Below are 27,356 nucleotides of genomic sequence, written 5' to 3'. Positions count from 1 at the left end.
CCCAGAGCTGGTATGAACTGGAATATGCACGTAGGCACCAAATATGCAGACTTAGTAGCGCTGGCAAGCACACCGGTCACAGTACAGTAAATCCTGTCTGGGAAGTGGTCACACCTCCCTGTGACAGGATGCCTATTGTTCTGCCTTCCCCTGCTCGAGCTTGGCTCAGAAGCAGGAGGGCAGAATTGTGTCTCTGGTCGGCAGCAACCATTTTGTGCTGTCCAGGTCTAGAAGTCTGGCACCGGGAAAACTGAGAGCCTAACTGATGGCACTGCCAGTGCTTGGATTCATACCTCCCGCACCATGTTTAATACCAAACATGATAGGATTGGTTTTTAGCCAGTTTTGAGATGGTCATCATGTAGGTACCCGATGTCCCTCTATATAGTATATGGCTGTTTCACTTACAACCCAGGAGAATGGACTTCGTAGGCTTTAGGGGTGTCCTGCTCATGCAGGGGCACCCTCACACTTAGAAACAAGCACTCTGCCTTCAGGATTGCAAAGGCCTGCTACAGGGGTGATTTATAGGTTTTAAGTTCAGTGACCCTAGATATAGGAAACCTATATCTTTCGTAAGTGGTGCCTGTAGTTCCATTTTGATTGGTCTCTCACGGGTGGCATAATACATGCTTCAGCCATTGGTGACCTCTGGGGCACCTATGCCCTGGGTACCCTAGTATCATATACTTAGGACTTATAAGTGTACCCCAGTATCCAATTTGGGATGTACCTAAGTACTGACCACAACAATTCAGGGGAGAAAGCACAGAGGCTGGGGTCCTGATTAGCAGGAACCCAGTCAGACTAGTCAGAAACCGCATAGCACTAGGCAAAAAAAAAAAAGGGGGGGGGGGGACCATAAAATCAGATCCTACTTTCCTACAGGACTAATTAAACTCTGTTTTAAACACTAAATAAAGTGACAACTCAGAATAATGTCGCTGTGCCCCAGACAGCTCAGTGTGAGGGGCTTGGTATGGGTTTTTTGAATTGTTTTATTTATTCATTTATTTATTTGTATTAATTTATTTTGTGCTTTATGCACCTACAACCATATACATCTCATTAATTGCACATTAGTACATAAAGACTTAAAAGCATTAAAATGCCTAATTGAATATATAAATCCATTCTTATCATGACATGGAGAGAGCCCAATGTAACAGAAAAGAAAGATCACGAATAGTAATTCCCTAAGCCTACTCATGGCCCCTCTCAAGTAATGAGACAGACCTCCGAGTCAACAACCCGCACCTTAGATCAATGAGGGAGGCTTCTTGAGGAGTTCTCGACCAAACAATTTGAACCCTGCGCCGTGGTGGAGACTTTACAACACAATGAAATAAACAGCTACATAAATATGATCACCAAGGCAGAGCCCCACCCGGTTGCACCCATTGATCACTCTAGCCTAGAAGAGACTTATTTGAGAGCGGAGGTCACATTAGAGGTGAGGCCCCACCGTGCCTCATTCACAAACTCTTCCAAAGCGCCCCACTAGCTGTAGAGCCTACAGGTCACGGATCCTCGGCTTCAGACACCTCAGCTGGCAGCAGTAGAGCCTACAGGTCACAGATCCTCGGCTTCGGACACCTCAGCTGGCAGCTGTAGAGCCTACAGGTCACGGATCCTCGGCTTCGGACACCTCAGCTGGCAGCTGTAGAGCCTACAGGTCACGGATCCTCGGCTTCGGACACCTGAGCTGGCAGCTGTAGAGCCTACAGGTCACAGATCCTCGGCTTCGGACACCTCAGCTGGCAGCTGTAGAGCCTACAGGTCGCGGATCCTCGGCTTCGGACACCTCAGCTGGGAGCGGTAGTGCCTACAGGTCGCGGATCCTCGGCTTCGGACACCTCAGCTGGCAGCTGTAGAGCCTACAGGTCGCGGATCCTCGGCTTCGGACACCTCAGCTGGCAGCTGTAGAGCCTACAGGTCGCGGATCCTCGGCTTCGGACACCTCAGCTGGCAGCTGTAGAGCCTACAGGTCGCGGATCCTCGGCTTCGGACACCTCAGCTGGCAGCTGTAGAGCCTACAGGTCGTGGATCCTCGGCTTCAGACACCTCAGCTGGCAGCTGTAGAGCCTACAGGTCGCGGATCCTCGGCTTCAGACATCTCAGCTGGCAGCTGTAGAGCCTACCGGTCGCGGATACTCGGCATCAGACACCTCAGCTGGCAGCTGTAGAGCCTACAGGTCACGGGGACTCGGCTTCAGACACCTCAGCTGGTGTGGCTGGGAGACACTGGCTTCAGACTCAGAAGAACACTTCATGGGGTGCCGGGCATGCGTCAGGCTGTTCCCTTCTCCAGAGACCCAACTGAAACAGGAGGCGCTCTCGGTGTGGGGTGAACCCACCTTCCACCTCCCTTGACCGCTCCCAGCCCATTCCTCCCCACCCCTTCCCGCTGTGTGCTGCAAGGATTGCACCTAAAGAGACCTTCATTCTGTTTTTGCAGTTTCTTTCCTTTTCTCCCCAAACAATGATTTATTACCACAACTCAGGTGCATTTGGATGCATTCTGGACGCCAGACTGCCGGTCAAAGGAGTCTTTCGGTCGGTTTATAGTGTCTGTTGGCACTTTCTATTGTTTGTGCACAATTCTTTGTTTGCGTCCAGTCTATTTTGCTTGGTCTTGTTACTGTTATTATGTTACCAAGAACGTCTCTGGCGAGGAGATATTAAGAAAACAAGAACCATGCAGCAAACCGGTCGCCTGCTCACAATCCGGAGGATTCATCTGCTGAGTAAACAAACTGTGACAACATGGCACAAGGCCCTGGGGGGCAGGGGAACGATGGTGATGTCAAGTGAGTGGGCCATGCTAAGGTGTAGTCTAGGTTGTGTGATTGCACCCCATGAGCCTCTGCATGTTAAGTGCACAAGCTACACTTGTGGGCACCACAGCATATGAGCGAGTGAGTGAAACAGTGAGCAAGCATCTTCAAATGAATGATCTCCTTTAGAACTAGGGCAGGCCTGCATCACCGTCTGCATTACAGCGGTGTGAGGGACCGACTTACTTGTTGGAGGTGTCCTTTATTTTCATATCCAAGTTTTGATTGTGCACTTCGCGCTGGTTATGGAGGTAAACTTCCTGCATGTATTTCTCCCAGGATAAGAGGTCATCGTCCACCTCGTGCTCTGAGACAGAAAATAAAGAAACATCAGAAAAAACAACCTGTAAATCCCATGGAATACACACACAACCCACAAACAGCAGATTACATTAATAACATGTCAGGAGGCTGCTGGGATAGAAGATGGGGAAGACCTACCTGAACCATGTTGGACACCTGGAAAAGAAACATAAAAACAAGCATTTGCAATGCAAGAGGTCTCACATTTGTGAAAGTTAGAGCTCTTGGCTTTGAAAATGACAATGCGTTTTACTCTTTTTTTGTATGCAGTGCAGTGGTGATCTTTGCATAGCACTATTGCCAATCGCACGACCTTGCAGCGATTGGCAATAGTGGCGATCCAGAACACTGGAAACAGGTTATGAGGGAGGTGAGATAAGAGTAATATGCTGGCTGGAAAAAAAAGTAACATCCTGGCAACAGAAAACACTCATAGGGAATGTAAGATTAAGTAAAGTCTGTGGCTGTAAACAGGAACAACATAGTAACTTTAACGCTGGTTGTGAATAAAACCAATATGACCACTTTGCGAGCACTCTGTCTTGCTTTAAGGAGGATTTTTTTCGTATTTTGGACCTTTTTGTTTCTCTCCCTCTCGAGGCTGCAAGTTCAAAAACAATCATTTCTGAAAAAGACGGCATTTGCTGTCAAAGGTTTTTGATCCATTTCACAGGGGAACAAATCAAGAAAAGGAGAGGGAAGAGAGGGTAAGAGCGTTTGTTGAAGTTATGGTTTTCAGCAAGTGAGGAGGAACGAAACAGAGACGAAGAGGAAGAAAGAGAGAGGGAAGCAGCGGCAGAGTAGAAGTGAACACTGACTGCTGTTCAAACAGGCATTTGCAATGCAATAGGTCTCACATTTGCGAGAGTTAGAGCTATTGGCATTGCAATTTACAATGCTTTTTATTTATGTGTTTTTTAGAACCTGCATGCTGGGCCAGCTCGGGCTGCATGGTTGTAAACACAACTATTTAAATGTCCCGTGTGGGAAGTGTTGTGGGAAGCTGGGGAGATTAATTAAAGTGCAAGCTGCAGCGATGAGAGGCCGGAAAGGAACTGGGGCGTGGCACGCTGATCCTTTGTCCAAGGGAAAATAAATTATCTGATTAGGCGAACACAGTATGTACAAAGTGCTGAATTCAAAATACTCCACTCAAATGTTGAATACAGCCAGCAGAGCCCCGAAGAAAGAAAGGGGCGTGGCCACCACTGTGAAAGTGAAGCGCGCATGACGCTCTGGAAATAAAAACAAGGAAATAAAAAAAAGCTGCCACTAATGATGAAGCCTGGAGTACCGGGCTGCTTTATCATGTGCATCTCACCTATAGAAGGAGTAGCTCCAAGCGACCTGTTTCTTTTCACAGCTTGCTAAATTCCAAAGTAGTGCAGAGCACAAACCTATGCTAGCAACAGTCCTTGAGAAATAATCATGTGGAACTGCCTGAGAGAGCCCCATGACTGATTGGAAGGGAGGGGGAGGGACAGCAGAGAGAGTGGGGTGAAGGAGTGAGGGTAAAAACATGAGAAGGAAAGCAAAACCAGCGCTGATAAAAAAGCCTGCCTGTCCTAAGATAGATATAATATAAAGAACCTGCCGTTCTCTGTGAAATCCAGAGCCAGTCCACGGCCAGGGCAGCTGTAAGGGACGGGCACAGAGCAGTGCCCCCTGCTCTGAAGCGTCCGTCTGGCTCACCTGCTCCTCTGTGAGGCAGGTCAGACTGGAGCCTGCTGACTGGTTGGGAGGAGGAGGAGCCAGGAGATAAACAACAATAAAAATGAAACCAGCTCCTGAAAGGGGTGCAGTGATGATAGATAATGTCGACAATGAAGAATGTTATATTCAGTCGCAGCCAGTATGACTCATGGGTGGAGGGGTGAGAGGGGGCACGGGGCGGGGATTGCGGGGCAGTGTATTTTTAATTTAAAAAAAAGTTTCACTTACCTTCGCCGGCCGGTCCTGCCCGTCTCGCATCTGCTTTTCTCTTTGCTCCTCGCAGGAAGCAGGCAGCCTCCCTCCCCTAAGACAATCACAATGCTGCAATGGCAGCATTGTGATTGGTTGGGACGCCGACCCCACAGGCATAAATGGGGAGGCCCTTTTCTCCATGCAGGCTGCATGCAGCCTACATAGAGAAAATGCAGAGTGCGTATGACTGGTGCTGGAGCAGAGTTTTCTGTTGAAAATTTATTGAGTTTTAAGCTCCAGTTTTGTCTATATGTTTTGATTAAAAAGATTAGATTAAAAACACTAATTAATAGATTGTCTTGTTAGAGTCAGACTAACCAACATTACTAATGAGAGAAAATTACACGTGGGAATGCATATATGTTGCTTAATAATAATGTGCGGTTCTAATTAGATGAATGTTGCAAAGTGCTATTTGTTTAAAGCACAAACGCTTTTAAAATAACGTGAACTAATGCTTTATTGTGTTGCAAAAGGCTAGATAATTACATACACATAAGGGTATTAGTGGGAATTAACACTGTTTAATCATTATGCTGTGGTAACGTTGTTTTGTGTTTCTTTTAATTAAGATGGTCTGTTTTGGCCTAAAACAAGATGGCTGCCGTTTACAGCCTTCACTCGAGTGATTGAATTTTGACGAGAGGCCTTGCTGAACATGGTCGAGAGTCACCTGACCACAGCTTTTGCCTGGTTAGAAAATCTTCCGTGAGGACAGCAGCTCTGGGAACGATTCCAGGTGTCCTTGGACAAGGATAAAGCACAATGAACATTGTCCAGTCCGCGGTGGCTCTGCTAAGATATCAAGGAAGAACATTTACGAAAGTAACATTTGCAAACTCGAGTTTCCTTCTTCCGTCTTTTTATTTTTGTGATTTTTCCTGAGCGGAGGTTTTCTAAATGTAACTGAGAGACTTCCTTTCCTGCTCGCTCTGCTCAGCGGCTCAACGGATATTCAACATTTGTTTGTAACTTTTATTCGCAACATTTCCTATAAATATGTTAGACTAGAGAGGGTCCATGTTCGTTCGTTCATTCATTCTTTCCTGGTGGTCATCGCGTTCAGACGTTACCCATGCTGAGGACGGCAGCTCGAGAGACTTTACCGAGAGACCTGTCCTGACCCTTTTAGCTAGAATAGGTAACTATGAGAATAACAATTTTGCTAATGATTGACTTTCCATTTGAATTATTTTAGATAAACAAGCATTTGTTTGAATTCTAGTGTCGGGTGTTTATTTCTTGTCATTTATTAAGTTTTCAAATGTATTTCCTATGTTTAAAATCATGACTCAGGACAGTAATTTTATGGTCTCATTGACCTCATTGTAGATGCAGATTGATTTAGGTTTTCTCTCCTATAATCAGTGTGGATAGAGTAATAGCGTGAATTTAGTGTGATGGGCCCTAGCGTATGATGTATGTATGTGCGTGTGACTGTAGATTTACTCTGTCCCTGGAAGCAGGGAGATTTTATATGTGCCGATCTGCAGCAGTTTCCTGGTAGCAGTATGGTGGTTAGATTATTGTCTTGATCAGATTAGATTGCTTGTATATTGGCTTTTGATTTATTGATTTATTGATTGATGTTGGTATATGTACTAATACTATATGTTGAAGTCGTTGTATTGAGTTTTATGTAGTGCTTCTGGAACTTGGGAGCTGGTGACGGTTCCGTAGTAGGGCAGAGGGAAGTGTGTGCTGCTCTCGGGAAAGACGGGATTGTTGGAAATACCTGTATGTATGCAGGAAAAACGTGTGACAATTGAAGTTGCGCGTCACATGTTCGGAATCAGTAACATCATTGTGTGTTACTAATAGACATATATTTCGGTATAAGAGGAGTGCGTATGGTAGCGAAGGTTATCTGTGAAACTCTGGTCTTAAGTCCCAGGGATCCGTAAGGTTTGCCGTTAAAGCTTATCGCGGGAGGAGTAATAGATATTCTCTGAGCTTGTCTGAAGGACTGGGCAGAGGTAAGCGCTGCTTGGTTAACGTGTGTTATAATTCTGTAGTGGGACAGACTGTTTGCTGTTCTCGGGAAAGGCAGGATTCTGTGTGGTTGTGCTATATTTTTCTGGTGTGAAAGTGCGTGAATGTATGAGCATTTAGTTGATTGTAAGACTCTTTGGAGCAGTCCTAGAGGAAACAGTTAATGGATGCATGTTAGAAGGGCAGAGTAGAGGGATGTGCTACTGTGTCAACGAGAGTAATAATTCCGTAGTGGAGCAGAAGTAAGCGCTGTTCTAGAGAGAAGCGGGATTCTTGTGTGAATTTTCTTTACTATTCTGTGGTTAGCGAAGCAGACAATGGAGATGTTTATATGTTGTAACTAATAGATTTTGTAAAATCTGAAACGAAGTCTACTGAGAAGGCTTTGTAAAGGAGGGGTAGACGAGTGACAGGAGACAGGAGCAGAAGCGACTGCAGCGACTGCTGACGTCATACAGACCGCGCTCTGATTGGGTAGTGGATCGGAACAGTGCTCGCGCTGTGATTCGTGTGTTGGTGTGAGCCGCGCAGGGATTGGAAGGAGTCACCCTGTGACGTGGACGCTCCAGGATTGGTGCGTTGGTGTGAGTCGCGCTGTTATTGGACAAAAAGATTGTATAGTTGCGGAAGGGACTAGAGAATATTGGTAAACATTAAAATGTATTACCAACCGGAGGAAAAGAAGAAAAAATCCTTGTTCGGTAAAATAAAAAGGTGGTTCGACAAGGATAAAAATGTAATAACCAGAGAGGGTGAATTGCTACCTCCGACGAAAACTCCTGCATCCTTTATGGTTGCGAAATATGGGTATCATACCTGTATATGGTTGGAGAACTGGGCTAAGTACACTAAGGAAGATGGTGTCTTAGCATTCCCGGAACATGGTTCATTTAATTTGGCCGTGTTGAGAAATTTACGGGACAAAATGATGTGTCTAGAGCCTAGACCAAGGCCGACACAGTTTGAGGCGTTGGTGGAATGGGAAGATGAGGTGCATGAGCGAGAAAAGCAGAGGACTGGAGGCAATTATAGGTACTTTTTTGGGAGGAAATATGATCGTGAAACTCATCATGATCGAATGAGGAGATGGCGAGATGCTAGTATGTCAGAGGGATTATATCCTATGAGAACAGTTGACGAGAAGGAAGAGAGGAAGGGTACAGAAAGGGTGCCTAGTGCGGTCGAGAGAAGGTATGGAGCTAATGATTATGAGGATGAGGTCTTGGATGACATGATTTACAAGAGACCACCGCCGTATAGACCAGAACCAGAAGAGAGTACGCCAGCTGTTACTCCTGTAAGAGATACTTTGCGGATAATTAAAACTGAGGTTGTGACACCTGATTTGAAAAGTGGTAGCTCTTTCACGGAAAGAGAGAGAGAGAGAGCGAGAGAGAGAGAATCGAGTCAGTGACGAGAAAACGAGAGAGTTAGCCAGAACCACATCTGAGTTGACTGAGAAAATACGAGAGCTGACGAAAAATCTTGAAGCAGTTACGGTACCTGTAACGATTGGTCCGGTTGTGCCTATTTTTGATAAACAAAGAATGGGTGAAAATAGTTTGACAGTTCCTTATGTTGGAAATGGTTTGGTTGGTACTTGCTCTTTGGAGGAATCAGGAACGAGAACAGGAGGAAATAATTTGAGACAGTCAAGACATGATGCCTGTAGTGGAGGATTAGATGTGCAGCCTAATTCAGGATTGAATACTGGTTGTTTGGGAGGAACAATTTTGGAACCACAAAGGATGACAGAACAAGTGGGTACAGTGAAAAAGTCTACAGAAATAACAGCTGAAGATTTGAATGATTGGTTGAAAGTTCTTCAAAAGAGAGATAAAGATTCACAGGCAATTGATGTAGCCAGATTGCGCATAGAATTGGAGGAGCTTATTGCAGGGACAATTCCTACAGATCTACTCAACAACCATCATGATGGAGAGTTGTTATTTATGTGCAAAAGCATCACCTGGAGGGCTAAGAGTACACATGATAGATTAAGAGCAATAGCGAGTGAACAAGGAGTCGATATAGATAAGGTGAAGGCTTTGCAGAAGTCTTACAGGATGGATTTTACGGACAAAGATATTGAGAATTTAAATGGTGCTGGTAGAACAGGACAGATTAAGGAAATGATTGCATTGTTGCGAAAATGGGGTGATGTAGAAAAGTGGAAGGATAGATGGTACAAGAAAAGGGAAGATTCAGTGGACAGGACTTATTCAGCTTTTCCCATGAGAGAAAAAGAGAAAACAGTGGATGCTTATCCTATGAGAGAGATTCCAGGAGGTGGATATGTACATGTCCCATGGACTAGACAGGATATTTTATCATTTACGAATGATTTCCCTGGATTGAGAGAAAAGCCCGTCGAGTGGTATAGGCAGGTAGACAGGTTTGTGAAATTGTCAAAAGTGCTGTGGATTGACCTGAATAGTCTGTTTGATATAATTGTTCCAGCAGACTTGTGGGCTGAGTGTAAGATAGTTGTAGATTGGCCTGCTAAGGAGTATCCAAGAGATCCGAAAACAGGAGCACCAGATCCAGAGGTAATGAAGAAATATGATCAGGTAATTGTGTTCCTGAAAAATAAAGTACCACCGAATGAGACAGACTGGGTTAAGATAGATCGAACACATCAGGAAGCAAAGGAATCAGTTCATGCTTTTTACGAAATGCTGATACTGGCTTTTAAACAGTTTAGTGGAGATGAACACCTGGGTGACAAGGATTTGAGTCATTTTGTATACAGATTTGTATATGGCTTGAGACCTGAAATCAGTGAGAGAAAACGTGAACATACAGTGGATTGGCAGAGTAAAAAGATTGATGAAATCTTGAGACATGCAAAATACTTCAGTGATGAGATTGAAGCCAAACAGAGAAAGCTGAAAGAAAAGGCAATGTGGGCATAGGTGAAAGTTGCTGAAAGACAAGAAGCACAGTTGGTGGAACAGGCAAATAATCCAGGAAATAGGCCCAGATATGCAGGAAAAGGAAAGGGGAATCTTGAGGAGGCAAAGAAAAAGTTCCCTTGTCACAACTGTGGACAATTGGGGCATTGGAGATCCGAGTGTACCAATCCACCATTAGTGAGTAACGAAAATAAACCCTTAAATCAACAGGTGCAGAACGAGGGGTGTAATCAACAGCAGCAACAACAGAAGGTTGTCAGACAGCAGAGTCAAGAGCCAAAACCGCCCTTGCCGCAGAATAGAGGGTCCCAAAAGTATAATCAGGACTCAGGATTCTACAATGATGAGCAGGTAAACAAACCGAGACGTTCAAACCCGGTACAACAGTACTGGTTAAAGAATGAGGGGAGTGAGTCTGAAGGGGACTATTGATGGTGCCGAAGAGAGGAGGAAGAGTGCATACTTGGTGCAACTCTAGAAATAGACCAGGCAGGACCATTTGTGGATGGGAAAATAAATGGGGAGAGTGTTACTTTTTTGGTAGACACAGGAGCGACGAGATCAACTGTCAGGTCAGCAGATATTAGAAATCTTCCTCTCTCGGACGAAGCAATCCAAGTAGTTGGTGTAGCCAATACACAGATTAAGACTCGTCTTACCGAACCAGTAAGGGTAAGAATAGGGAAATTTTCAGACATGCACAGATTTGTTGTCTGTGACACCAGTCCAGTGAACTTGTTAGGTAGGGACCTATTGTGCAAAATGAATTGTACAATTTTCTGTACTCCGGATGGAATAGCATTTGAGACACCAGATGAGGATGTTTTGTACCGGATGAATCTAGACAATAGAGAGAGTGAGATTGTTGGTACATATGCAGTGTTTAATCCAGATGATTTGCCTCAGGAGTTGAGACACACAGTAAAAACAGCAGTTTGGGATTTTACTGGAGAAGATGTGGGATTGATGAATAATGTAGATCCAGTGAAGATTTCAGTGAAAGAGGGGATTGTTTATCCTAATATTCCTCAGTACAGATTGACACCAGAAATAATTGAGGGAATAACTCCCATAATTGACAAGATGATTCAACAGGGTGTTTTGAGAGAGATACTGAGTAGCCCGTGTAATTCACCGATAATGGGGCTAAAGAAACCTAATGGAAAATTTAGGATTGTGCAAGATTTGAGAAAGGTTAACAAAATTGTGGTGGAATGTTGTCCCATTGTGCCAAATCCTTCAGTGATTTTGTATCAGATTCCTCATGATGCTGAGTGGTATACGGTGATTGATTTGTGTCATGCTTTCTTTTCAATTCCATTGCATCATGACAGCCAGCCGATTTTTGCATTTCGGTTTGGCCAGCGTATTTTAGCATGGTGTCGTCTCCCACAGGGGTATACAGAGAGTCCTTCGATATTCAATCAGTTATTGAAAAAATCATTGGAGAGTTTGATCATGCCTGAAAGTTCAGTACTAGTGCAGTACATCGATGACCTACTGGTGGCATCGAAGACACGTGAGGCTTGTGAAGTAGATACCATAGCTTTACTGAATCATCTGGCAGATGGAGGGTTGAAGGTATCTCCAGCCAAATTGCAATTTTGCAAGAAAGAGGTGCATTATCTTGGACACAATATTGAAAAGGGTCTGAGAAAGGTGACCGATGACAGGATCAAAATTATCAGAGGAATGAGAGCCCCAATGACCCAGAGAGAAGTGAGGATGTTTCTGGGGATGGTGGGTTATTGTCGTCAGTGGATAAGTAATTTCTCCCTGATAGCAAAGCCACTGATTAAGTTGACTAAAAGTGAAGTGAGAGACCCATTGGAACTGGATGGAGAACAAATGGCAGCATTTGAAGAGTTGAAGAGCAGAATGTGTGAAGCCCCTGCTTTGGGAATGCCAGACTATGAGAAAGAGTTTGAGTTGTACTGTAGTGAGAGAAATGGTTGTGCACTTTCAGTGTTGATTCAGAAGCATGGACAACTGAGAAGGCCGATTGCGTACTTCTCATCGACACTTGACCCCGTAGCTGTGGGTTTGCCAGGTTGCCTGAAAGCAGTAGCTGCTACATGTAGAAGCTTGGAACAGAGTGAGGGTATAATAATGGGATATCCTGTAAGGGTATTCGTACCTCATGATGTGGCAATTCTTTTGACAAGAAGCAGGACTCAGTACATGTCACATAGTCGGTTGACTAAATATGAGAAAATCATTCTGGGAGCTTCAAATGTGACTCTTGAGAGATGTGTGAATGTGAATCCAGCGACACTTCTACCAGATGCTGACAATGTGAATGTTGGAGATGATGTTGATCATGACTGTTTGGATGTGCTTGACTACTGCACAAAACCAAGACCAGACATAAGAGATTTGCCATTGCCTGAGAGTGATCATGTGTTGTTTGTGGATGGATCATGTTTGAGGACTGATGATGGTGTGCTAAGTGCAGCATATGCAGTGTGCAAGGTTTCAGAAGTTATGGAAGCTTCACCTTTGAAAGGAGTGAGATCTGCTCAAGTGGCTGAATTGGTGGCATTGACAAAAGCTTGCAAAATTGGGAAGAATCTGAGAGTGACTGTGATGACTGATAGTCAGTACGGATTTGGAGTCGTTCATGACTTTGGCCAGCTTTGGCTACAGAGAGGTTTCTTGACGTCGAGTGGGACTCCAATAAAGAATGCTGAAGTGATTGGAAAATTGCTTGAGGCGATACAGCTGCCTAAAGAACTAGCAGTTGTGGAGTGTGCTGCTCATGGACAAGGAGATGATTTTGTTACACTTGGTAATAGATTTGCCAACGACATAGCACAGTATTGTGCGAAAACCAATCAATCGATCAATAGGGCACGAGAAAAGGAAATGTCTTTTTGTTCTGTGATGTTTACTAATGTCCTAGAAACGTGGGATGAAGTGAAACAGTTGCAGGATGAGGCAGGAGATGAGGAAATGAGAGATTGGATCAAGGCAGGTTGTGCCCCAAGAGAGACAGATCATGTTTGGATCTATAGAGATGGTAGACCAGTTATGCCTAACTCCATGTTGTCGACAATGGCAAGAATGTATCATGGCCAGGGACATTTGGGAAGGGATGCGATGATCAGGTCTTTTAAACAAACCTGGTACAATGCAAAGTTCAGGTTGATTGCAGAGAGCATCTGTCAAAGATGTTTGATTTGTCAACAGTTCAATACTGGGAAAAAGACAGTGGTGAGTCTAGGAACAATAGGCAGAGAAGGAGGTCCTTTTACCAGAATGCAAATAGATTTCATTGAGATGCCCCAAGTGAACAGATTGAGGTATGTTCTAGTGGTAGTCTGTTTGTTCTCATGATGGGTGGAGGCCTATCCGACTAGGAGAAATGATGGAATAACAGTTGCAAAGTTACTGTTAAGAGAGTTGATTCCTAGGTACGGGTTCCCAGTGACAATTGAGTCTGATAGAGGTGGACACTTCTACAATGAGCTCATGGGTTTGATTTGTGAAGCATTGAGCATACAGCAGAAGCTACATTGTGCATACAGACCAGAGGCTTCTGGCGTCGTTGAACAGATGAATGGCACAATAAAAAAACGAATTGGTAAGATGTGTTTAGCCACTGGAATGAAATGGCCTGATGTCTTGCCTCTAGTGTTGATGACTATTAGGTCTACTGCAGATAGAACAACAGGTTTGAGTCCGCACGAAATCTTAATGGGACGTGCGATGAGACATGCATTTGTGCCTGTCAACAAGTTGATGACAATAACTGATGACATGATTTTGGATTACTGTAAAGGCCTGGCTGACGCAGTTCATTCTGTGTTTCACCAGGTTGGAGAAGACGCTACTACACTTGAGAAGAAGCAAGCCCATGATCTGAGTCCAGGAGACTGGGTGAGGATTAAGGTGCACAGAAGAAGAAATTGCTTGGTTCCAAGGTGGGGAAGGCCAAGACAAGTTATTCTGACTACGACAACTGCAGTAAAGTGTGCCGGTGTGAAAAACTGGGTGCACGCGAGTCATACTCTGAGAGTTCCAAATCCAAAAGAAGGGACTGGTAAGGAGTATTTTGAAGAGTCAGATTCTAGTGATGATGCAGAAACTGAACCAGTGAGAAGGAGAAAGAATCCTGAAAGGAGTGAAGGAGAAAGAGAGTCAGGTGATTCTTTCTTTCCAAGAGAGGCTTCAAGAGAAACATTGAGAGTTTCAGAGGAGAGATCAGATTCTGTAAGAGTGCCTGAAGTTCCAACAAGCAGTGGAGAGGAAAGAAGAGAAAAAAGAAATTCCACAGTGACTACACCTGAATCAGATGAAGAAGTTGAGAATCCACTTGAGATTACACCTGAAGAAGCAGGGTCAGAAGAAGGTAGAGAGGGACAGATTGCGAAAGACCCCCGAGGAGGTGTAGGGAACATTCCTGATAAGCTAGGTGAAGGGACAAGTAGACAGCAAGAAGATTGCGTGTCGGAGACCCGAGGAGGGACAGAAATAGGGAAATCTCAATCAGTGGTGGAAAAGACTGTGGAGCGAAAGAAAATTGTTGAAGAACAAGAGGCAAATGAGACAGAATCAGATGAGAGTGAGAATGAGAAATCAGAAGGTTGAGTTCTGAGAAACAGAACTTGGATTGGAGAGAGAAATACTAAAGAAGTGAGACCGAAGAGGGTTGTAAGAGGAGATCTATGGCCTAACAGGATAAAGAGACTGAGGTACAGACTGACACGAACAAATCCATCAAAAGCTGAACAAGTGAACGAAGTGTCGAGTCAGAATCAAGCAAAAGGTGAAAAACAAAAGGCTACAAAAGAACCAGAGGAGATCAAGAGAATCAGAAAACCTAACCAGAAGTATAGGTCACCGGAATGGACGTACGTGGCACTGTCTGAAGGTGAAGAGACAGAAAGTCAAGGAAATCCAGAGGGGACCGTACGTGAAGTGGTTGAGGAGAAAACTATTGGAATCCTGAAAGTTATCTTGACTGACATTGGAGAAGAGTCAGATGCACAGGATGTTGTTGATGATCTGATAGAATTTGATGTTGCTGAAGAAGAAGTGAAAAGTGATGAAAATCCAAATTGAGTGAACTAAAGGAGTCACTTGGAGAAAGTGAAAAGAAGAAAATCTGAAATTAGCTGTTTGAAATAATCTAGTGTTCTAGTGTTTCAGTAGCGGAGTAGAAGAGGCTAAGTCAAAAGACACTGCCAAAGTAGTAAAATGGCTAACACAGAAAATAATCAAAGTAGATGTGCCTTTTTGAAAAGATGGTGTAGAATGTGCTGCTGCTGTACTGGATTATTAATGCTATTGTGGGGTGTACTAGCTTTATTAGTTACTTTTAGAGTTACAATAGGTACTTTTGGAATACATACTGAAAATGTGACCAATGTAGAGAAAAGTTCACAGAAAGTAGTTCCAACTAGAATTTGTAACATTTACATACATAAAGATAGGTCAATTAATGATTTTTCTAGCAATGTTTTTTCAAAGTTGTTGTACGAATACGTAAAGACAATGGATGTTAGAGATTGCTACGTTTGTATGCAATTACCTGCATCCGTTTCAGAGGGTGTTACTTATCACCATTTACCAGCTATGTATGGAATTTCATGTAGTGTGTTGAGTAGTGTTTTTTATTTGTTAGGGAAAATAGATTATGAGATGTCTAACAAAGATAACATTTTTTGGCAATTGCCTATGAACAAAAAGCTGAATCCAGCTAAAGAAGCTAACATTTTTGGTGAGATTTTTATTGAAAAAGAAGAATTAACATTAGATTACATTTTTTAAGAACAATTTAACTTGCAGTTTGAAAGAAGAGGAGAAGGCTTTCCTAAACATGGTAGAGGAAAGGAGAATGAGCATGCATGAAAAGGCAGGGAAATACAAAGTGAGTGAGACAATTTGGGACATTGAGATGGGAAAGGAATTGAGGAATGGGGCTAGTCCAACTTTAGCTTTAGATGCACCACAGAAGGGTAAGCTATGCATTACTAGAAGAAAATCCCAATATGATACATATTTTGTTGGGACTAGTGAGTGTTATGATACATACTTCATTGCAACAGGATGGGGTTTTAAAGGTGGAGAGGATCCAGTTTTCCCAGGAGTGTATTATGTTTGTGGGAACAAGGCTTATTACAAGTTGCCTGACCATTGGTATGGCATGTGTTATGTGGGCCTGGTCTTTCCAAAGATTTTTCATATAGATAGAATAGAAGATGAAGAGCATATTAATTTACTAACACGTTTTAAGAGAGAAACTTGGTCAGAAATAGTTGGTGATATATTTGGAGCTTTAATTCCAGCAGTGGGAATTTCTTTGAATGCATATGGGATTCGGAAACTGTCAACAGTGGTGGATCGCTTATCGACAAGTACCGCTGGAGGGTTTCTTTTGGTAAATACGGAGATGATTGCCGTACGTGCCATGTCTATGCAAAATCGACTTGCCCTTGATATTCTATTGGCCAAGGAGGGTGGAGTCTGCGGAATGCTGAAAATTCAACATTGTTGCACTTACATTCCTGACGAAAGCAAATACCTAAAGGTCTATATCAAAAATATTACTGATTTGCATGAAGAATTAGTACCACTGGAAGCTGAAAATATCTGGACTAAAATAGCTAATAAGATAGTTGCTGTTAAGAGTTTTATTGCTAAGATAGGTAGTACCATTATTGGTAAAATATTATTTCCATTGACTTGCGTAATTGTTGCTTTATTGTTACTAAGATTGGGGTGTTTGTGTTGTAAAAACAGGGGAGGGAAAAAGAGAATAATTAGAGAAAATGATGAAAAGAAACAAAAAAGGTCAAGGAGAGATCCACAGGAAATAGACTTAGAAGAGTTGAGGGAGAGTGTTTATTTGGAGACAAAGAGGGATGATGTGAGGGAGTCTGGTGTTTAATGTTGTGTTATAAAAGACATTTTCAATTTCTCCTAAAAATTGGGTCTTAAATTTGTTTTTTGGGTTGGTTTTTGTGGTTTTTTGTGGTGATAAGATATCACCAAAGGGGGGATTGCTGAAGCAGAGTTTTCTGTTGAAAATTTATTGAGTTTTAAGCTCCAGTTTTGTCTATATGTTTTGATTAAAAAGATTAGATTAAAAACACTAATTAATAGATTGTCTTGTTAGAGTCAGACTAACCAACATTACTAATGAGAGAAAATTACACGTGGGAATGCATATATGTTGCTTAATAATAATGTGCGGTTCTAATTAGATGAATGTTGCAAAGTGCTATTTGTTTAAAGCACAAACGCTTTTAAAATAACGTGAACACATAAGGGTATTAGTGGGAATTAACACTGTTTAATCATTATGCTGTGGTAACGTTGTTTTGTGTTTCTTTTAATTAAGATGGTCTGTTTTGGCCTAAAATAAGATGGCTGCCGTTTACAGCCTGCACTCGAGTGATTGAATTTTGACGAGAGGCCTTGCTGAACATGGTCGAGAGTCACCTGACCACAGCTTTTGCCTGGTTAGAAAATCTTCAGTGAGGACAGCAGCTCTGGTAACGATCCCAGCTGTCCTTGGACAAGGATAAAGCACAATGAACATTGTCCAGTCTGCGGTGGCTCTGCTAAGATATCAAGGAAGAACATTTACGAAAGTAACATTTGCAAACTCGAGTTTCCTTCTTCCATCTTTTTATTTTTGTGATTTTTCCTGAGCGGAGGTTTTCTAAATGTAACTGAGAGACTTCCTTTCCTGCTCGCTCTGCTCAGCGGCTCAACGGATATTCAACATTTGTTTGTAACTTTTATTCGCAACATTTCCTATAAATATGTTAGACTAGAGAGGGTCCATGTTCGTTCGTTCATTCATTCTTTCCTGGTGGTCATCGCGTTCGGACGTTACCCATGCTGAGGACGGCAGCTCGAGAGACTTTACCGAGAGTCCTGTCCTGACCCTTTTAGCTAGAATAGGTAACTATGAGAATAACAATTTTGCTAATGATTGACTTTCCATTTGAATTATTTTAGATAAACAAGCATTTGTTTGAATTCTAGTGTCGGGTGTTTATTTCTTGTCATTTATTAAGTTTTCAAATGTATTTCCTATGTTTAAAATCATGACTCAGGACAGTAATTTTATGGTCTCATTGACCTCATTGTAGATGCAGATTGATTTAGGTTTTCTCTCCTATAATCAGTGTGGATAGAGTAATAGCGTGAATTTAGTGTGATGGGCCCTAGCGTATGATGTATGTATGTGCGTGTGACTGTAGATTTACTCTGTCCCTGGAAGCAGGGAGATTTTATATGTGCCGATCTGCAGCACTGGTTTGGTCAGCGCCCACAACAGTGGGCAAGCTACGCCTTCTCTGCACTCAAGCAGGACCACCCACCCGCCCTCCCCATTCAAACCCTGCCTTCTGCTTTCTCGCAGAAACATAAAATGGTATTTAAAATACCATTTTATGTTTCTGCTTCCCGCACTGCGAGGAAGCAGTGGGGCGACACTCCTCCGCCCACATGGAGGAGCCGCCCCTGGCTATATTTAAATATAAGAAGCTAGGGCACTGAAGCTGAACACAGACAAACAGTAACAGAGCAGATACCAAGAAAAAAAGAGTGCCCGAGAGAACAGTTAAAGAACCCTAGCGGAATGAGACATTACTAAGCCCCCGCTCTGTGGGAGAAACAGAAGAGAGATAGGAGGGAAAAAGAGGCAAGACTGACCACTAGCAAGCAAGGATTTTAAAAGGACACTAACCTAGACAGAGACAGCAGGTCTCAAAGAGGCAGCTGCGCTGTCTAGCTCAACCTAATAAACAAGAAGAGAAAACGAAAGAGAGGGATGCCATGTTAACCCTTTCAGCACACTTGGTTATTTTCAATCACAGATTTCAATCACACACAGCTGTGAAGAGCACAAATGAGACCCTTCCCTCCTCAGCAGTCACCCACCATTTCCCCTGCCCCAGCCTGTTTTTTGTTATTGAAGCACTGCCTTTTGAGATGATTCCGCTGATAATGTCAATCTTGCAAAGTGGCCATTAGCTTTATCATAACATTCCTACGTATAGAGCCTCTACGGGACGCCTGCCCACGTGGAAATGATTCCAGCAAAGAGCACATCCTTCAGATGGGAGCATCTTTCCAAATCTATGGCATGTACCGAAAACCTGGAGTCATTCACGTGAGTGGGTTTCTTAACCTCTTCTGTGCCCATGACGAGATAGTCTCGTCATGGAGCACGGTTGCGCTGTGCCCATGACGAGACTATCTCGTCATGAAAGCGCCCGCTAATGTAACGCCTGGCACAGGAGGGGGAAAGGGCGTGGCACTGAAGGGGTTAAATATTCTGAAATATAAAGTGATGTTTCACATTTGCAGTGCCCAGACGCACGGGCGTTAAAATAATTAATGGCCTCTTAGAGATGAGCTTAGACTAATACGGTGTGAGATATAACATCTCCCTCAGAGCCCTAGCTTGTCTCCGAGTGCTGGTAATGACTCTCGACTTTGTAGAGGTTACTGACTGAAGGGAAACTAGAGGGAGAGAATGTGGTTCAGCGGTCAGAGCTGCAGACTCGGGAGCTGGGGACTAGTGTTTGAGCCTTAGAGTGGGCTCTACTATAATTATTAGCAAATCACTTAATCTCCTGCCCAGGCTCTACAAATTAAAAATAAATAAACAGAAATCTTGGAGAGGCGGTCAAAGCAGGGGTGGGAGAGACAAATGGCAAAATTAAAAAAGCATTGGTCAATGCAGCAAAAAAATGCTACAGAGCGCACGTTTTGGGTCCAGACGGTGGAGGCGCTCTTCCTCTTTGGAAGGATGCGGAGGCGGAAAGAAGGTGGGCAAGGTGACAGATTGCCCAAGATGAAAGGGGGTCACCACCTTCGGTAGAAAGGAAGGACGAGGCCGAAGGACAACCTTGTCCGGATGAACAGATAGAAAAGGAGGCTTGGACGATAGAGCCTGGAGCTCACTCACCCGTCTAGCCGAGGTGATGGCTACCAAGAAAGCAGTCTTAAGAGTTAGAAGACGAAGAGGACAATTGTGAAGAGGCTCAAAGGGAGCGCACATCAGGAATGTCAAGACAAGATTCAAGTCCCACTGAGGCATTACGAAAGGGACAGGAGGGAACGTGTGAGTAATGCCTTTAAGAAAGCGTGACACTACAGGGGACTTGAAAAGAGAGGGCTGATCTGGAAGCCGTAAGAAGTCAGAGAGAGCAGCAAGATAACCTTTCAAGGTGCCCAGGGCAGAGCCCTGCCGGGCCAAAGAAAGAAGAAAGAGGAGAACCTCAGAAAGAGGGGCGGAAAGGGGATCCACAGCCTTTGCTGTGCACCATGCCACAAATTTGTTCCACCGGCAGGCGTATACCGTCTTTGTAGAGGGACGCCGGGCTGCCAGAATGATATCACAGACTTTAGGAGGCACGTCAAATAGCATCAACTGCCGCCGCTCAATCTCCACGCATGGAGGTGGAGGCTGGACAGGTTCGGGTGGAGGACCGTCCCCTGCTGCTGCGACAGAAGATCCTCCCGAAGGGGCAGACGTATCGGAGGATCGGTCAACATACTGAGTAGCTCGGGATACCAGTACCTTCGTGCCCAATCCGGAGCCACCAAGATGACTTGGGCCCGGTCGCGCCTGATCTTCTTCAGCACTCTGGGCAGAAGTGGAATAGGCGGAAAGGCGTACAACAGACCGCAACTCCACTCACGCCGAAAAGCGTCGCCGAGCGAGTGCCGCCTTGGAAATTCCAACGCGCAGAACTGCTGACATCGCGCGTTCTCGTCGGTGGCGAATAGATCTAACCAAGGCTCTGCCCACTGCTGAAAGAGACCTTGCGCCACCTCGGAGTTCAGACGCCATTCGTGATTCATCATGCACCGGCGGCTGAGTTCGTCTGCTCTGGCGTTCAGAGAGCCCGCCAGATGTTGAACCACCAGGGTGATGCCCTGGTGTTCCAGCCATGTCCAGAGGCGCAGAGCCTCTCGACAAAGGGTCCACGACCCCACCCCGCCATGTTTGTTGCAATACCACATGGCGGTGGTGTTGTCCGTGAACACCTGCACGACACTTCCCCGGACAGAGGGAAGGAAGGCTTTCAGTGCAAGTCGGATCGCTCTCAGCTCCAACAAGTTGATGTGGAGGCGAGACTCCGCCGGAGACCAGAGGCCTCTGATCTCCGCCTCTCCCATATGGCCACCCCATCCCAGGAGGGACGCATCCGTCACTACGACATGCTCCGGTAGGGGTAGGGAGAGGCTCTTGCCTGTGACCCAATCGCGGTCCGTGAGCCACCACTGCAACTGCTGTGCAGTGCCCTCCGAGATCAAGACATGGTCGGACAGGTTGCCGTGATGCTGGGCCCACTGAAACTTCAGGTCCCACTGCAGAGCCCGCATGCGCCGCCTGGCGTGATGCACTAGTAGGATGCAGGAGGCCATCAGCCCCAGAAGCCGCAACACTAGCCTGACCAAAACCCAGGATAGAGGCCGAAAGATGGGAATCAGGGCCTGTATATCCGGACCCGCTGTTCCGGTGGATGAACCCGGAACCGCGCCGAATCGAGAACCGCTCCGATGAAAAGGAGCTTCCGAGAGGGGCTCAGGTGTGACTTCGGCACGTTCATGGAAAACCCCAGCAAATGCAGGAGATCCGCCGTAGTCTGGAAGTGGGAGACGACTGTCTGGGGCGAGCCCGCCTTCAACAACCAGTCGTCGAGATAGGGGAAGACTGGAACCCCTGATCTGCGCAGATGAGCTGCGACCACCACCATCACTTTCGTGAACACCCGAGGAGCACTGGTAAGGCCGAAGGGGAGCACGGTGAACTGAAAGTGCTCCTGACCCACCGTGAACCGCAGGTAACGCCGGTGGGCCGGCAGGACGGGGATGTGGAAATATGCGTCCTGCAAGTCCAACGCTACCATCCAGTCTCCAGGGTCGAGGGCAGCTAGAACCTGAGCCAAAGTTAACATTTTGAACCGTTCCTTCCGGAGGAAGGCATTGACGTTCCGGAGGTCCAAGATAGGGCATAGGCCCCCTTTGCCCTTCTTGGGAACCAGAAAGTAGTGGGAATAACAACCACGACCTACTTCTGGGCTCGGAACGCGCTCGACGGCCCCCTTGGCCAAGAGGGCCGAAACTTCCTCGTGGAGAAGATTCAAATGATCTCCCGAGATACGGTGGTGCTGCGGTGGCATGGCTGGAGGGGTCGTCTCGAAGGGGAGGGAGTAGCCCCTTCGGACGATTTGCAGCACCCACCTGTCCGATGTGATGGACCGCCAGTGGAGCAGGTGATGGCGAACTCTGCCGCCCACTGGCGTGGAATGGGCATGAAGCGGAAGTTTGTGGCCGCGGGGCCGAGAGGCCCAAGGACGTGGCCGTAGCCCGGGAGTCCTTGAAGCGAGCCAGCGCACTGTCCGCTTTCTCACCAAAAAGGCGAGCGCCATCAAAAGGCATGTCCATGAGGGTGCTCTGGACATCCCCTGAAAAGGACGTGGACCGCAGCCAGGCGTGACGTCGAAGCGCCACCGTGGTCGAAATCGCCCTACCCAGCGAGTCCGTAGTGTCAAGCCCACATCGGATTGCATGGTGCGCTGCATCTCTCCCATCGGCCAGGGCCGAGGAAAGCCGCACCCGGGCCTCCTCCGGGCACAGTGGCAGCACGTCCTCCACCGCATCCCACAGAGAGTGGGAATAACGGTCCAAGAGACAGGCGGTGTTCAAAGACCGCAGGCCCAAACTGAGCGAAGAGAACAGCTTCTTACCAAACTGTTCCAGTCTCTTGGAATCCCGGTCCGGAGGAGCGGACGGGAAGGAGGATTGGGAGGTAGAGGCCTGGATAACCAGACTCTCGGGGGTGGGGTGTTGGGACAGAAAACTGGGGTCACCCGGAGCAGGGCGGTGGCGCCTGGCAACGTTCCTATCCACAGGAGGGACTGTGGAGGGCTTGGACCAGGTGCCCTGAGGAACGTCAGTGAGGGCCTCATTGAATGGCAGCAGAGGCTCAGTGGCGCATGCGGCAGACTGAAGCACCTCAGTGAGGATGTTAGGCCTCACAGCCACGGCAGGCAGCTCGAGCCCAAGGGCTTCGGCCGCCTTGCGCAGCACCACAGAAAAGGCTGCACCCTCCTCCAAAGCCACAGTCGGAGGAGAGATGAATCCAGTGTCTGGTGAGGTATCCAACCCACTGGCCTCCCCCAGTTCATCTGCCCAGTCCTGTGCAAGTTGGCTCTGAAGGGCCATAGGGTCATCAGATCCCTCCCAGTCGCCCCCGTCATCCGATTCCTGGTAAACAGGAGGAATGATCGGAGCCGGTCGATAGACAATATGTGTCTCTAGCGGCGTCGGATGCGGCGTCGGGCGGCGCCGCATCGGCGTCGGGACCGGACAGGGGCTGAACCGGTGATCGACGTCGACCGGAGCCGGCGTCGGGGGTGGTATCGGTGTCGGCGCCGGCGGAGGAGGCGTAACGAGGTCGACCGGCGTCGACGGGGGCCCAGGCTTGGGCCCCTCGGGGACCTGCGGCGTCGGGGCCGGAGCCTCCAATGGCGCCGGGGCCGGAGCCGCCGGCATGCGAGGTCGCCCAGTCGAGTCCGCGGGGCCCGAAGGCACGCCAGCGGGCGTCGACGGCGGGGCCAGGTTCCTCATGGCCGAGAGGAAGGCACTGACCTCCGCCGGCGTCGCGTCAGTCCCAGGGACCGTCGGGTATGAGGACTTGCGCGGCGCCTGCGGCTCCTGCGGAGCCGCGGAGGTGGAACCACCCGGACCCTCGGCCGAGTCGCACGACCGGCGAGGGGAGTCCGAAGAGCGGTGTCGCTTCTTGGACTTCTTGGAGTGCCTCGACTTACCCGAAGACTTCGAGCCAGACGAGTGACGATGTCGAGTGCGGCTCCACGACCGATCCTTGGACCTCCTCCTGGACCGGGATCGAGAGCGACGCGGAGCCGAGTGGCGAAGCTCGAGAAGCTTGCGGGACCGCTCCCGCCTAGCTTTCGAGGTCAGGGCCATACAGTCGGAGCACGACGCCGCGTCGTGGTCGAGGCCCAAGCAGTACAGGCACCGGCGGTGATGATCGGTCACCGACATCAGTCGGTGACAGTCGTCGCAGGCCTTGAAACCAGGCATCCTACCGGCACCAGAGTCGAGAATTGACCAAAAAGAGTCAAAAAAGTTAGTCAAAAATTGACTAAAGGGGTAGCTCTCCCGGATCTGCGCTTACTGGCGCGGAAAAAAGAAGAACTGATGTCAGCGCGCGAGGGTGGCGTCTAAGTACTCCGACGACGTCATTCCGGCGCACGACGCCGACGACGGACGCGGAGCCGCAGACGACGCCTAGCGACGCGCAAGGGGTATTGCTGACGAAAAATCTTTCGGATCCAGTCTGACGCATGGGGATATTCTAAGGTGAGGAATCTAACTAACGTGTTTCTTTCAGATAAACGCAGCAGTAACACAATTGTGGCATTAGGAGGTGGGAGGAAGAATGCTATAGTTGAATGGAAGCAGCTAGGGTGTTGAAGCTAGACACAGGCAAACAGTAACAGAGCAGGAAACCCAGACAAAAAATAATTCCTCAAAGATTAGATAAAGAATAGTGGAATGAGACAGTACAGAGTCTGCTCTGTGGGTGGAACAGGCGAGAGAAAGGAGCAACAAAGAGGCAGAACTGACCACTACCAAGCAAGGATTTTTAAATGACACTGACATAGACAAATGAAAAGCCACAGCAAGAAAGAGGATGGACTTGAAGCCCACAAACGGATTACAGAACGTATCGAAGAGACATCGCATACGCTGTCTAACTTGACCTAAAAAAAGATTGTTATTTCCACAGGTGATCGAGGAGATAAAAAAGGACAATGAGACTCAAACATGGAATATAAAGGACAGGAGTCAAGCGCAGAGGAGCAGGAGAAAAAAATATTGAAAGTAGACTATGAGGAAGAAGTCCGGGAATGCAAGGAAAGTGAGTCAGAGAGGAGCCTTTCGAAATTTTGGAACCAACAAATCTTGGTAGTGCAGCCCAAATCAGAAAATAGTGAGGATTGTGAGATCTGTCAGAATAAAAATCAAAATCAACCCCCAATATGTCTGCTGCAGCCTATGCCTATCATGGACAAACCTTTTAAAATGGTGGGCATATTTATTTATTGCATTTAAATTGCGCATGGCTACCCACTGGGGGATTCCTAGCGCTTAGACACTAGGCAGGGTCTTTTCCGAGTCTATTTGGCTTAAAACAACTAGGTCATCTGTTGCTTGCGGAAAATTGTTAGTAAGAAAGAACCTCTCAATACTTCTGGAAGGGTGTTCCACAGAATGAGGCCTTGATACGCAAATGATTGGCCTCCAATCGAAGTATATTTCACTCTAGGAATTTGGCAAAGGGAAAGACCACTGAACATACCGGATAACAAGATCTGGCAAAATCGTGAAGATGTCTAGGGCGGGAGACATCTATTACAATGCAGGCATTAAGTCCAAAACCTTCCCTACTGATAACCCGACTGGAGTTGGAATAGTGATTTAAACTATTCCAATGTCCAGCGCTTCCCTAAAGCAAGTGGTTGTAATGACTTGCATTGTAATGGAACTTTTGGTAACAACAAAATCGTAGTTCTGACTGTGTTATTAAGCCACGCGTGGTTTTGGCATGCATGGTAACAGATGCTATTCATCTAGGGCCAGTCTTTGATTTTGCTTTATACATACACCACAGGGTTTTAAAAGGAATTTTTCTCCACCGTGAGCCAATGGAGTTCACTGAGAAGGTGCAAGGTAGAAAGATGTTTTGGAAGTCTATATAGCATTATGGTTGCCAAATTCTAGACCACTTGTAGCCGTCTGATAGAGGCTTTATCTGCTTCCAGATAAATTATGTTACCGTAGTCCAGCAGGGGCGGCTCCTCTGCTAAGGCGGAGGAGCGTTGCCCCACTGCTTAAGCTGCAAGCTGAAAGCAAAAAAATAAAATAATGTTTGTTATTATAATTTTTTTTATATTCAGCTTGCAGCTGAAGCCCAGCTGGTCTGGGCTGGGCTCCCATATCACAGTGGGAGGAGTGGTGGCAGCACCTAAGGTACGCATGATGGTTTGGCCGGACGTGTCGGCCGGCCAAACCAACATGCACACTCTGCATGCTCTCCACCCAGACTGCATTACAGCCTGGGTGGAGAACATGCCCAGCCTCCCAGCCCCTGACTGAGTGTCGAACCACAACACTCAGAACAATCACCACGCTGCTAAGGCAGCGTTGTGATTGTTCAGGGGATTCTGGGAAGCTGTGTGCCTCCTGCCATGCAGAGAGGAGGATGAAGAAAGTGCAGGCGGCGGCCGGCAGTAAAAAGATAAGTGCTATTTTTTTTATTATCTCTCCCTCACTCACTTCATCCCTCCCCACCACCCCAGCACCCCTTTCGGTAGTTGCTGCTATTGTAGTCCAGTCTTGACACCGGCCGTTTTGAAAGCCCTTCCACCTCCACCTGTTGCCAGTAGCTTTTGTGGAGGGTGGATATTTGAAACCACGAACAGCTCAGGATCATCAAGTAACACTCCATCTACCTCCTGAGGCAGCACCCTGTGTCATAGTGCTAAGAGATGTCCCCAAGCTTAGACCAAGAATGAAAGAAAGCTGGGATAGCTTAAAAAACAAAGTGGTGCACTGGCTGTCGTCCCACAAATTCGATGTAAATTTATTACAGGCTGAGATCATCATGGTAAGGAGAATAAACTGGGTGGGCACGAGCCAGAAACAAGAAAGGGGTGACTGTGTCATACTTAATTTTCCACACCCTGTTCCGGTACAATCGCTCCTTTCTCATCTGCAGCAATGTCGGAAGTTTCTTGACCATCATTGTGAAATGATGACAGCCGTCCCTATTGCATATTTATACAAGCTACAAGAGCCCCTATGGAGGTCACAGGTACAGAAACCTTTAGTCGTCCAAAGTAATCCTAGACCAACTGTTTCGTTCACATCTCCAAATAGATTTGTACCTCTACAGTCTCTTGATGATCAGGACTGATGCCACAACATGTGCCAGAGCGACACTGATGATGGTGTTGGTTCTGTAACTCTGGAATCAGATCAATTGAACAAAATAATTACCCTGTATGATATAGAACAGCTTCTGGAGGTAGATGACCTGAACAGAAGGACTACAATGCATGAAACAGGACAAAATGGCACGGGTGTTACTCCCTGCGATGCCGAAGCAAATAGGAAGATGCGGCCTCAGGAAAATATTGCTAAGAAGCATTTTGCTCTTATATCATGGAGAATAGCGGGCAAAAAACACAAATTAGGGAATACCGACTGGTGTAATTAGATACATACAACAGAGTTATTATGCTTCCAAGAGACTTGGCACATAGAAGATGATAAAATT

At 46.3% G+C, this 27,356-nt stretch overlaps 1 protein-coding gene across 3 annotated transcripts in view; it reads right to left on the bottom strand.

Annotated features, from left to right (window-relative positions):
• LOC146808495 (transient receptor potential cation channel subfamily M member 2-like) overlaps nucleotides 1-27,356 on the bottom strand; it is a 1,799,999-nt gene that overhangs the window by 234,729 nt on the left and 1,537,914 nt on the right. For all 3 annotated transcript variants that reach the window (XM_085623580.1, XM_085623581.1, XM_085623582.1), the window contains one exon: nucleotides 3,024-3,144. In XM_085623580.1, coding sequence (XP_085479706.1) covers nucleotides 3,024-3,144 — 121 coding nt within the window. The remainder of the gene's footprint in view (nucleotides 1-3,023; nucleotides 3,145-27,356) is intronic.

The sequence above is a fragment of the Triturus cristatus genome, chromosome 8 (assembly GCF_964204655.1).
Source record: "Triturus cristatus chromosome 8, aTriCri1.1, whole genome shotgun sequence".
NCBI classification, from domain to species: domain Eukaryota; kingdom Metazoa; phylum Chordata; class Amphibia; order Caudata; family Salamandridae; genus Triturus; species Triturus cristatus.
Note: the sequence above shows the minus strand (reverse complement) of the source record. Positions and strands in the feature narration are given on the sequence as shown.